Source organism: Corvus kubaryi, unplaced genomic scaffold (genome assembly GCF_017639235.1).
Source record: "Corvus kubaryi isolate FWS band 111438036 unplaced genomic scaffold, C.kubaryi_AGA036_p1.0 133, whole genome shotgun sequence".
NCBI classification, from domain to species: Eukaryota; Metazoa; Chordata; class Aves; order Passeriformes; family Corvidae; genus Corvus; species Corvus kubaryi.
Genome location: NW_024580667.1, coordinates 4548841 through 4561002, shown reverse-complemented (window position 1 = coordinate 4561002; position 12162 = coordinate 4548841). Strand labels below are relative to the sequence as shown.

Here is a 12162-nt window from a genome sequence, read left to right as displayed (position 1 = left end):
TCCTGCTTCCTACGATGCAAATCTGCACTGTGGGACTGAGAGAAGGACAGAAGCTCATGGCCTCGCAGCATTTGGGCTCCCCACGGGCCCTGGAGTGATACACACAGCTTGCCAGCACCTCTGCGTGCTGAAGGGTTTGGAGTGGGATCTCTGCACAGCCTCAGGGCATCCCTGCTGCAAAGGCAGGCAGGCTGCCAAGGGCAGGCACGAGCTCATCCGGTCTCAGGGCAATACAGCATTCCTGCCAGGGCTCAGTGGTGCCCTGCGGTGCCAGCCACTTCCAGCTCCGAGTCCTGAATCAGCACTCGGCTCCCTCTGGGAGCTGTGGCCCTGATGATGCAAACTCGTCTGCCTCTCCTGCCACCCAGCTGGTGAAGGGCCGCCAGGCTGCCCTCAGGCTGCCATCACAGCAGCCAAGGGAAGCCCCCATGTGCCCCCAGAGGTTGCTGCCCTGCTAACAGGGGTGGAAGAAAACTGACCTGTGTACTTGCCACAGGTCACTGACCAGCATATTACCTCAACTCATGCAGGTTTTTCTTTTTTTTTTTTTTAAAGAGGAATTACTGACTTCTTGGACATTCTCTCTCTTTCTGCAGACAGAAGAAATTCAGCTTTCTACTAACTGCAGTAGTCTCGTCGCTAGCAAGAAAAACCCCTCAGCTATGGAGCTTCCATGGATGATTAAACTATCACAGCTCACCATGGGCCAAACAGCTCCAACAGGGTGGCACAGCCACCCCCACTCTGAACCTTGAAAGACATGGACAACATCAGATTCTGGCAGCAGTCTGGGTGCATGGACTGGGCTCTTTCCCTGCCCCACGCTCCTCCAGCAACAGAACTGACTGCTGCACAGTCCACACCACCCAAACAATCAAATCAAATGGGCTGAATATTTAAGCCTATTAAAAGCATGGTGTTCGCTTGAACTTTTGTGTGAATTCAAGTCAGAAAATCAAAATCCTCAACCAGCTGATACTGGAAAGGCGTGGTGGCACACAATGTTACCTACACCTTGGTGATCCTGGGTATCCCCACCTTCCTGCAACCAGGCAATGCAGCAGAGAGCTCCTGCTATCAAAGCAAATGGAGAGCCCTGGGTCCCTGCTTGAACAAGATGTCAGCCCATCATTAAGTTCGGGAGCTGCTCCCATTGAGCAGAGGTGGCAGGCACAGAAAGCCAAGTGCCCAACAGCCTCACCCTGACAGACCCCATGCAGGAAGAAAATACGCACCGATAGTTTGGAGCACATCCTACAACACATTTTGATTTTGAACCCACAGAAAATAAAACCATTTAAACTATGGAGAATCCCATAGCAATGTTGTAACAACCACTTCTCCCAGCTAGAGCTGAAGTGCCCTGAGTTAGAATAAGCTTTTGTCTAGGGTAAACGAGACCTTTCCAATAAACCCTGCCTTCCAGAGCTGGACAAGGCCTTGCTCCACAGAAAGCTCTCTCCAGCTATACAAAGGGCATTTCAAGGTTTCAGCAAATCCCCAAGGCTGGGCAGGCCCCACCTGGACCTGGGCTGATGCCACCTTCCCACGTGGGGCTCAAGCCCAGCTCCATGGTCCAAGCAGCCCTCTCACCAGCACAGCAAACCCAGCAGCCATGCCAAGGGCAGCTCTCTGCAATGAAACACCTCTGCACCAGATCTGAAATCGAGCAACAATGGTGCTCATACCTACATGCCCATATTTCCCCAATAAAAGCGTGCTTCAAAACAGCAGAGCTAAGGGATTCATCGGTTTGTGATTTTTGTAGCAACAGGGGGTCCCTTTCATTAGACAACATTGTTCCAGCTATACCAAGCAGCTCCAGACGCTGAGTATAAAGCATGCAGAGTGCTCCTATGATGCGTCTGATCATGCAAGAGGACACTCCAAGCGCTACATCCTGTGTCACATACCAGATACTCCTTGGAGAGAACAAAAAATAAAACCCTTCTCCTAAACTACACGCTCTTCACGAACAATAAAAGCAGAAAACATACAGCTCATTAAAGATCACCATAAAGATTACTTGGGGGGAAAAAAAAAAATAAATAAAAGACATTTGTTCTGTTTGCAGATGGTTTATATTTAAAGGGAAGTGAGGGTTACCAATAAAACTTCACCCTTTGCTCATTCCCACGGGATGCTGCTCACCCTGCATCCCTGCCAGCTGACCCAGCAGCGGTGGGGTGTCATTCCCACAGCAACCTGCCTCCAAACCCCACACGCCAGGGAAGGGAAAGCAGCAGGGCAACGGGGGCTACAAGTTTCAACGACCCAGTTGAAAGCAGCTACTTCACAGAATTTCCATCTACAAAACCAGGAAAAGGATTTTAACTTTTGAAATATTAAAAAAACCCATCCTCCCGCAGGGCGCCGAGGGAGCCTTACCTCATAGCCCAGGCGTGCCGCCCGCTGCAGCAGCGTCTCCCCCGCGTTCTTGTTGACGATCAGGCGCCGCGCTTCGGGCGGCATCGGCCGGCTCGGGGTGGTCTCCTGCGGGGGGCTGGCGATGGGCAGCTGCGCGGGCGGCGGGGCGGGGAGCAGCGAGGGCGTCTGCGGCAGGCGCTCGTACGGCTTCTGCTCGTACGGCTTGGCCGGCGAGGAGTCGCAGTCTGAAGTCGGCTCCGGTCGCTTCCTGACTTTCCTCGTCACCGTTACCTGTCAAAACCATTATAGTGGGGGGCTCTTAATCTCTGTTTGCACGGTACAGTGATGGGACTGTGTTTTGTCAGCAAGGAATTACACCTTTCTACTCGTATTTGATTTTTTAAGAAAGACCTGCTACAGCTTTTAAACACAAGATGCTTCACCCCTGCAACAACTAAGGTTAAGAAAAGCAAACACAAAATGTGCAAAGCATCCACAGACGAATCTGAACGCAATGCCCGCTACCCTGCATGCACGACAGTGCGTTGGTTTTAAGCAAGCTGGCTCTGCCTTCTCAGAGGCCAGTGGACAATTAAGTCTAAATAAAGATACCTTATCTTCAGCATTTTCGATATCTGTGGTGTCATCCCCTGTCAGAGATGACCTCCTTCTCCTCTCCTGCAGTGCCAAGTGTTTTGTTTTACACTGACGTTTCCCTGATGGCTTCTCACACTCGCTGTATTTCGGCAGCAGAGATGCATGTTGGAAATCCTCCTCTTCGTCTGTGTACAGCCCATCTGTCTTCCGGCTTTCTTTAATTTTCTGCTGTTTGGCAGCCAACCTCGAGGCTGGAGTACAGCTTGGCTGAGCCTGCCTTTTGCTGTTTGCATTGGTGGATGAAAGGCTCTTCATGTGCGGAGACACCGGGAATACGGGCAAGCCTAAATGGGAAGGAAAGGCATTACACATCGCATGGTGCGTTAAAAGGAAAATGCATTGCTAGCACTTAACACAAGCTCCTCGACTGCTTAAGAGATCTACAATTACATTTTCAAATCATTAATATTTTAAGCGTTCCACATCCAAACTGTAAATAGCATCTCGCCCGTTGATGCTACGCTAACAGTTATCGGGCTCTAATAAAAATCCCTGAATGAAATGCCCCGCGCAGGTGCCGGGCAGCGCCAGGGCCGTAGGGATGCGTGCCAGGCCAGCTTGGCAGTGCCACAGCCCGGCCACCACGGGCGGAGTGGAACCGCTGCAGCACCGCCCCACTGGGGGAAAAACTCGCCTCCTTACCTGGGACTGGACTGCCTGATCTGAAAGGGAACCAACTCCTCCAGCAGCCTGGGCCCAGCCCGGGTTGTCTCAGTGGGGTTTAAGGGCAGACACAAGGATGGCAAGGGAAGAGGGAACAGGAAGAGAGGTGGGAGCATGGATCAGATTTTAATGGGACAGCACAGGTGAGGACACTGAGCTTAGCCCCAGGATGGCCGTAAGACAGGGAACATCTCCTCGGCAGCATTCTGACTTCAAAAACAATCCAAGAGAAGAAAGACTACTCAAGGAGCCATCCTTGAGAAGCCCTGTGCAAGCTCTCTATCAGAAAGCACAGGGATTTTGCAAGAAAAGCAATCAGATGGTTTTTTCCCCCCAGAACTCCATCCAGAAGTGAGTCTCTCTGGGACATTGGGACAGTAAGGCCAGTGCTCTGCTGCCTGTGGCAGGATACTGGTAGGGCTGGGTTTTCTCTGGGGGTTAGCTCCAGCAAGCTGGATCCCACAATCTGGGCCACATGCAAAAAGCATGGTTAGTTTTGGGGTTTTTTTCAGAGTGCAAGCAGGCTTACAACAAAACAACGACAGGAAAGTTGACTTTTTATAGTCTGAATTTCCCTTGGGAAGAGAATTGAGGTGACCTCAGAACCAACTCCTCTGCAGAAAAATTAAAGGTTTCTGGAAAGGAAGGGACACTTCAGCCAAACAGTACCACACCACCAAGGGAAAGCATGGAAAAAACCCTGAGAACTTGGAAGAGGCTCCCTTGCTCCAAGAAGTCTCTTAAGTGATGCTACTTTCAGAACACAAGAGATGGCAGGAGCAAATAAGCAGGTGCTCAGAGGAGAGACGCCCTTACTTAAAGAGATTTGGTCTGGAACTAGTCAGTAAAAAAGAAAATAAAATCTAGAATCCTCCTGGTGGGCAGTTTCACACTTTAGTCTTCCTTTAAATAGATCTGTGAAAGCAACTCACAGAAGGCTTTCTAGATTAAGGATGAAAACAGAAATCCCTCAGTTCTTTTGAGCCACTTTCTAGAAAAAGATGCATACCACGGCTTGCCAAGCAGATGTCAGGGAATTTATGGGACACATGATGTGCAGATTGTTCAGCAAAAATCATGTAAGTTTTTCAGGCTTTGCAACACTGAAGGAAGGCACCTAGTCATAGGCTGAGCCTATGGATGCAAGGCTGTCTTTCCAACTCTGTAGACAGCACAAATTAAGGAGTGTTTAATTCTCATGTTCCCAACTAACCTAATTGAGTAACGTGAAAAGCACAATTCCAATGCAGAAGCACCATCATTACCTACTTAATCACTTACTAAAAAAAAAAAAAAAACATGGAAAAGATGCAATGCAGCAGTGAGGAGCTCTGGTGAGTGCAAAAAGAACCAACTGCTGCATGCAGAAAAACTACAATAGAATGAAAAACTCACAGGTCTGGCAAAGGACAGGAATACTGAAAGGATGGAGGAAAAAAAAAAAACACAGGAAGCTTATCTCAAAGAACTGCAGACTTTCCCATGCAGAGATGCCGAGGCATTGAAAGCAGAAGTTTAATCACCACAAAACCTGTGTACCCCTGCCTGCAAACTCGTCATCAATTCTGCTTCACTTTGACCCTCCACAGTGGTGACAGCAGGCACCAGGCTAAACATGCACTGGAGCTAGGAGATGGAGAGAGCTATGCTATGCCCAGGCGCTTCAGGATCAGTAACACTGCAAGAGGCCAGCACTACACAGAAAAAGCCAAGCATCAGCCTGGGAAATGCAAGACAACACGGGCAGAAAAGCAGCAAGTGGTTAATCCTGAAATCCCACCCTGTCTTTCTAACCACGTGAAGGCAGAAGAAAAACAAGAGTGAGGACGAATATACCTAAATATCCACGGAAAAAAAGAAAACCCAAACCAAAACCCCCAAAAAACTCAGGCCTCTGACTGATGTGGGTTGTGGCAAGTCTGACTCAGAGCAGGACCTGTCTCCCTTCCCGCAGGAGCGGGCTGCTGAGAGGTCCGCGCGGAAAAGCAGCTGCTGCCGCGTCACCTGAATGCTCGCTTGTTCAGCTCCCACCCCAGCAGCTGCCTCCTCCTGCCTGCCAAGCCCGGGGCCACCACGCTGCCTGCAGCCCCAGGCAGCTCCGAGGGGCTGGCACAGGCTTCCCGGTGGGAGAGATCCTCCTGGCTCCTCTCCTCAGGGCTTTTGTTTCCGCGCTGTTCGAGCTTTCTCCTCGCACCGGGTGAGCGGCTGCGGCTCCCCAGGGGAGCATCAGCAGAGCTGGCTCTGCACCGCCAGCAGCACAGCGTTATTGCCCAGCTGGGACCCCCACAGAGACCGTGGCTTCTGCCTTGGTCATGGGGCTGGGCAAGCAGTGTGATGCCCTGAGGCTGCAGTATCCCCATGTTCATGGACCTGCTGCACCCCGGAGACCCAGCATGGCAACATCACTTTGCAACAGGATCACAGAACCACAAAATGGTTTGGGTTGGAAGGGAGATTGTCCCTTAAAGATCATCCAGGTCTAACCCCCCTGCCATGGGCAGGGACACCTTCCACTAGACCAGGCTGCTCAGAGCCCCATCCAACCTGGCCCTGAACACTTCCAGAGATGAGGCAGCCAGTTTCCCTGTGCAGCCTGTTCCAGTGCCTCACCACTCTCACAGTCACGAATTCCTTCCTAATAACCTAATCTAAACCTACTCTCTGTCAGCTTAAATCCGTTAGCACTTGTCCTATCACTATATGCCCTTGTCAAAAGTCCCTCTCCAGCTCTCTTACAGCCCTCTTTAGGTACTGGAAGGTGCTCTATGGTCTCCCCAGAGCCTTCTCTTCTCCAGGCTGAACAATCCCAACCCTGTCGGCCTGTGTTCATAGCAGAGGTGATCCAGCCCCCTGATTATCTTCGTGTCTTCCTCTGGACTTGCTCCAGAGCAGGTCCACATCCTTCCCACGCTGGGGACCCAAAAACTGGACACAGCACTGCAGGTGGGGTCTCACAGGAGCAGAGCAGAGAGACAGAATCACCTGCCTTGACCTGCTGCCCACACTGCTTTGGATAAATACAACTGGGGTGACAAGCCCAGAAGTCAGAAACATCCACATTCCCAGAGATTTGCAGGCAGGGGTGGCAAATCATCCTGATAATGTTAGACTAAGGCTTCAGAGGCACAGAGGCAACCCTCATGTCCTGTTACAGCCTGTTCCTCGGGATACAACCAGCTGCCCAGCAGCAGAGACTACCACAACTGCAGGCAGTGCTTGAGCACAGAGAACAGCTGTTCCCAGCCCCAAATTAAAAAAAAAAAAAAAAGCTGCAAGTGATGGTGTATATTCTCACATTGACAGTCGCTGCTTGCTTAAGAAAAGTTTGAGGACTGGTCCTGAGCAAGACAGACAAGCTGGAAGTCTCCATCCCCATGAGACTGTCATGCAGAGGATGCTCTGTCACACAAATGTCCTCATCCCAGTCAACTAAGAACAAGGAGATTAAAAAGTTTACACTTCAACAGGGCTGGAGAAGTACCAGCAAAATTATCTGGATGATATCCAGTGTCTTTGAACAATGATTAGCGAGGTGCAATTTAGTCAAGTTTATGGTTTTATAGCAGCTTCCCAACCTAAGAGTTTTTTCATAGCCATAGGGCAGCAACTGAACCTAAATGCCTTTGGGAATGGTGCATAAACTGGGAGCCACCTCTTTTTCTTTCCCAAGGCCATGAGCCTATCACTGCCACAGGAGGCATTGCAGGGGAAAGTGAGAGCATCCTTACACAGTACAGCTTCTTGTCAGTGATCCTCGTTTAATCTCTACAAGGTATCTCTCTCTGAAAGTACAAAGGTGAGGGGCAGGGGTGTTTGAGCCGACACCATGCCCGCCAAGGCAGTACATAAAGCAAGGAAGTAAGACTCAAGGCTCCTTTTAAACCAAGTTTTGATCTCCTGCTCCACAAATCCTTTTGGAGAACCTTCCCCATCAATAAGCATCAAAGTTTGGGGGTTTCTGCCTCAGATAGTCCTACCAAGGAGAAGGACAGATGAGGAGCTTTAGGACTGAAGGGAAGCTGATATTTTTGCCTGTGACCGTTTCACAGACACTACCAAGGAAAGTCCTCACTGGCACAGGATGATCTGGACTCGGTCCTCTCCATGGCACGGGACAAGAGGATCCACTCTCCTCATGCTTCTCTCTTTAAAGGGGATCTCAGCTAAACTACAGGTTAGGCCAGCTGGAATGTGAACATCTTCCAGTCGATGAAGCTTCCAGGTTTGTGAAGGAGGAAGGAGCCCAAATGCCATACATGGAGCTCTCACTCCCAGAAATAGTCTTTCCTCAAAAAAACCCAGAGGGCTTGGAGAGTAAAAACAGAAGAGAAAGAAAAGAAAAGGACCCTGTGGACTGTGTGATTCCATTCCCCATCAGTTCTTCAGCCAAGCTACAGCAGCAAAATGTTGCAGGGAAGGAGAAAAGCATCAGAGAAGAAAATGTGCCCAGGGGCTGAGAACAGTGAGGACAGGAGAGTGACCTGTCCATCCCAATGAAAATCTGGCAGATTTTTTTTGGCAGAGATCCACAGGTTCTCCCCCAGGGTAGGTAATTGACAGAAATGGGAGGGAGGATGGGGAAAGGAGGAAGTGGAGTGAGGGGGAAAGAAGAAACCAGAAACAAGTCAAGGAAATGCGTGATACACTTCGAGGAAGCAATCCCTTAGGAGAGAGCTGCTGGAAGATCTCTGTCAAGGGGCCGGGAAGTAGGGTGACAGGGGTTTACAGGACATGCTCAGGACGAACCAGCAAAGCATTCTTCTCAGGAGGAGGCTGAGCTTTGCTCTTGAGCATATGTCCTGGCAAAGGCAGGGAAAGCTAGCAGAGCTGAGGGTGCTGGAGGTGTTGGGTTCCCGAGATCAAGAGCTGCTATAGCTGTGCTGACTCTGTTTCAGAAGCTCACAGCCCCTCAAGTCCTATGCGTGGTTAAACACCCTTACACCAACTAGCAGCCTGTTTGCTCCCTGTCTCACCCAAAAGCATGCCCACGTTTTATGACCCCCACCCCGCTCTCCTCTAGAGCCATAAACTTCATCTTCACATCATCTATGAAAATATTTAAAGCCAAAACACACACACACAAACACATAGTTACACACACATACACAAACACATTTTCTTGTCTGACAAATATCAGCTACAGTGCCATTCTTAAAGAGGTTTCAGTCCTTATACAAATGGACATCTACAGAAATACATATAATTTAAAAAAAAAAAGAAAGATAAAAAGCTCTCGACAATTCCTTAACATCGGTGGCAGCATGCGTCACTGTAAATGCTAAAGCCAGCTGGTTTCCCTAGTAGTCTCTGCATACCTTGTTCATTGTCACTTGTTTTGAGGGACTCTTCAGACCAACTTCTATTGCTTTTGGCCTCTGACCTTTTCTTGGTGTGCCTTTCTTCTGTGAAGTCTTTGACCTTTGCAGTGGCCTCTGGCTGAACAGCCTCAGCTAAATCTTTCCTGCTTTGCCGGCCCAACTTGCCGGACGGGGATCTCTCTGGTGACACCTGCTGCTCCCATAGTTCCCTAAGATGCTGCAGGTGACGCTGCTTTTTGGGATGGAGCCCTGTTAATTCAATGCACACCTTCAGGTTGGTCACCTCATTACAATTGGGCTCTTCTAAGTGGTTAGAGGAATTGTTTGTCATTTCCCTCTCAGGCCAGTCATCTAATGGAAAAATAACTAAAAATTAATCAAAAAGCCCCCTCAACTTAAAACAAAAGCTACATTTCACTTTCGGGGCATATAGTCTCAGCTTTAGCACCACACTATGCATTTTAAAGGTTCGCTCATTAAGGGTTACATGCACTACAGTAACTTGCACTGCTGTGGCTACAGTGTCCAATGACTAGTGCTTTATCCTTACATACCAAGTTTTTTTATATATACATATATATATACACATATATATACATACATATATATACATATATATAATTTAAAGTGAAATGACAGTGCTCACATTAGTAACTAGCAAGTTCAAAAATGGAAACACATTAAGCCAAAGCGACGTTCCCTTCACAAGACATTCCTTGAGAGAGACCAAAGCAAAATGCTGTCTTACCTTTGGAGTTCTTCTTCTTTTTTGCTTTTGATATAACTTCATCCTGCAGTTCATCCACAAAGCTTTCGTTTTGGCTGCCATCATTTTGCACTCTCTCACCAGAGTGTTTACGTTTCCTGTCCAGACGTGGACATGAATGTTGGCCAATATCTTCTGTTGGCTGGTCTTCTGCCTTTTCATATACAGAATGCCTCTCTAAATAACATTTCTCATTTGAGAGATCTTTTTCCTCTGGAGTTTCCAGAAAGTGACCTCGGTTGTTTTCAGTACTAGTAAAGTTACCTAAAAATAAAAAACAAACAAACACCACAAGACCTAATAAATACAACACAATTCACTGTGAGAAGGCTTTGCTCTCTGATCTCTTCAATGTCATCTCCATCATGACTTACGGCTCATGAGGCATGCAAATAAACACAAAACTGTACTTGGGAACAAGTCTCCTCTGGCCAGCAGTTTTCTCAACAGTTAAGCACAAAACCCCCAAAAGCACACTACTTTGTGTTGTTTTTACATTAATTTAAGAAGCACAACATTCACAATGCTTGTATCCATAGAAACATCACAATATGCTTTTTTAAATAAAGAAATATCTTTAGATACTGAAAGCACAAACCCTTTTCAAAAAGCAACCTCACCTCCCTAAACTGTGGCAAGTAACAATCCAGTTCAAAAACACCTTCTGATGACAACCAAGTATGAGTCCTCCCTTAATTCCTAATCTTTCACTAACTTCTCCCATCGAATTGCAGAGTCTGACTTAAAAGCATTTATCCCTTCTTCGGGAGATATAAATGGGATACAGAACACACACACACGGACACAGAAATGCCACTAAGAATAGCTGTGATATTTTGCAAAAAAGCACTACTTGAATCCAAGGTTATAAAAAGGCTTCCTCACTTCAAGTAACCAACCAGTCACTGTACCTCACATGATCTCTGTCACCTCCTTTTAAAACAGACCTCACTTTTTTTCAAGGAGTATTTCCAGCAATAGCAAGAGGGTGAGCTCTGAAAAGCTTACTAGAAACTAGTCTGACAAATTAGCCACGAAAACACCCATGCTGCCTCGCCTGCACTAACTCCAGCTTCCCTCCAATGCTGTTTGCCCAAATTCAGAGACAGCCTATGCAATTTTAAATGGATGCTTGATTTAAAATTACACTTAATCACCATCTTGAAAAATGTTGTTTTCTTGGGTTCAACCAAACTAGCAAAGGCAAGGTTAGGTAGAGATGCAGTGCAGACTGCAACAAAAATAATCAGCTCCCATTTACAATTCTCACAAACAAGTTGGGTTTCCCACATGTTTTAGCCCTCCTGGTCAATCAATACTCCACACCTCTGCCACTGTTTGGCAAACTCTATGTTCCATCCTACTTTCCCACGGCTCTCTGCCCCTTTTCCTCGTCCTCCTTCTTGCCCTTCCTCCCTCTCCCACTTCCCTTCCTGCAAACACATCTGCTGGTTTCCTATCTGGACTCCTGACAGCTCTGTTGCCCTTCCCTCCCACAGATCCTCTCTCTCTTTCACTCAGTCTCTTGCCCTGTCCAGCCTGGCCTTCAGCTTCTGCTCTTCCCCCTCATCAGGGCTGACACTGTTCCCCTCTCCCATCTCCCCTCCTGTCCCCTCCAAGACCCACCACTGGCAGCATCTGGATGCAGCCCAACTCTATCTCACCTTATCTTGACTGCACCATCCTACAGCTCTGCCAACCCCTCCTGGTTTCTCGACCTTCCCTGAAATAGCTGTTGTCAGTAATGGAAGGCTGGGGGCGGTGGGAAGGGGAAACTTCCCTGGTGAGATTTCTCTTCACCACAACCTGGAAATGGCTCCAAGTAGCACCAAGGGCTCTGGAGATGTTTGTGGGCACCAGAAGACACCCCAGCATAATTTTTATGCTGCTTGGGAAGCTGCCTGCAGGGCTGCTTATAAAACAGCACAAGATATGGGCCAAGAAAAATCAAAACAAAAGCTGATTTTCTGCAGGCGAGCGGGATGCTTGGGCTGCTCCGCTGTTTGGCGATGCTCCTCTCCACAAGGCCGTCTGGCCAACACATGCTCCCTCCCAGACTTTAAAATGCACTTTGTCACACTTCTTCCAGCCAACAACGCTGAAATGTTCCAGAGAACAGGTATCTCAGCTTACTATGACGTGCCTCTAAATTGCAGCGTCCCCCCAGATCAGAATGGATCTAGCAGCACCCTGTGCTCGCACATCTGGCATGAGGACACCGCCCCACAGCTGTACCCTATAACCACACCAAAAGCACCAGCAGTCCTGTTTCACACAGCATAAAAGCAGCTGGACCAGTCACGTTTTAAGTATCACTATAGAAATAAATGCGTCTATCAGATTTCATTTTACATTTTTAATGCAATCTGCTATTTTCCTCCTTTCATAAGG

General features: G+C 48.2%; 1 protein-coding gene across 9 annotated transcripts in view; it reads right to left on the bottom strand.

Moving 5' to 3' along the window:
- BCOR (BCL6 corepressor) overlaps positions 1 to 12162 on the bottom strand; it is an 82238-nt gene that overhangs the window by 14507 nt on the left and 55569 nt on the right. For 5 of the 9 annotated variants that reach the window (XM_042035048.1, XM_042035056.1, XM_042035039.1 and 2 more), the window contains 4 exons: positions 9754 to 10035; positions 9003 to 9356; positions 2980 to 3308; positions 2389 to 2658 (listed from right to left, as the gene is read on the bottom strand). In XM_042035048.1, the coding sequence (XP_041890982.1) occupies positions 2389 to 2658; positions 2980 to 3308; positions 9003 to 9356; positions 9754 to 10035 (1235 nt within the window). The remainder of the gene's footprint in view (positions 1 to 2388; positions 2659 to 2979; positions 3309 to 9002; positions 9357 to 9753; positions 10036 to 12162) is intronic. The other 4 variants (XM_042035085.1, XM_042035094.1, XM_042035104.1 and 1 more) reach the window with 2 other exon arrangements.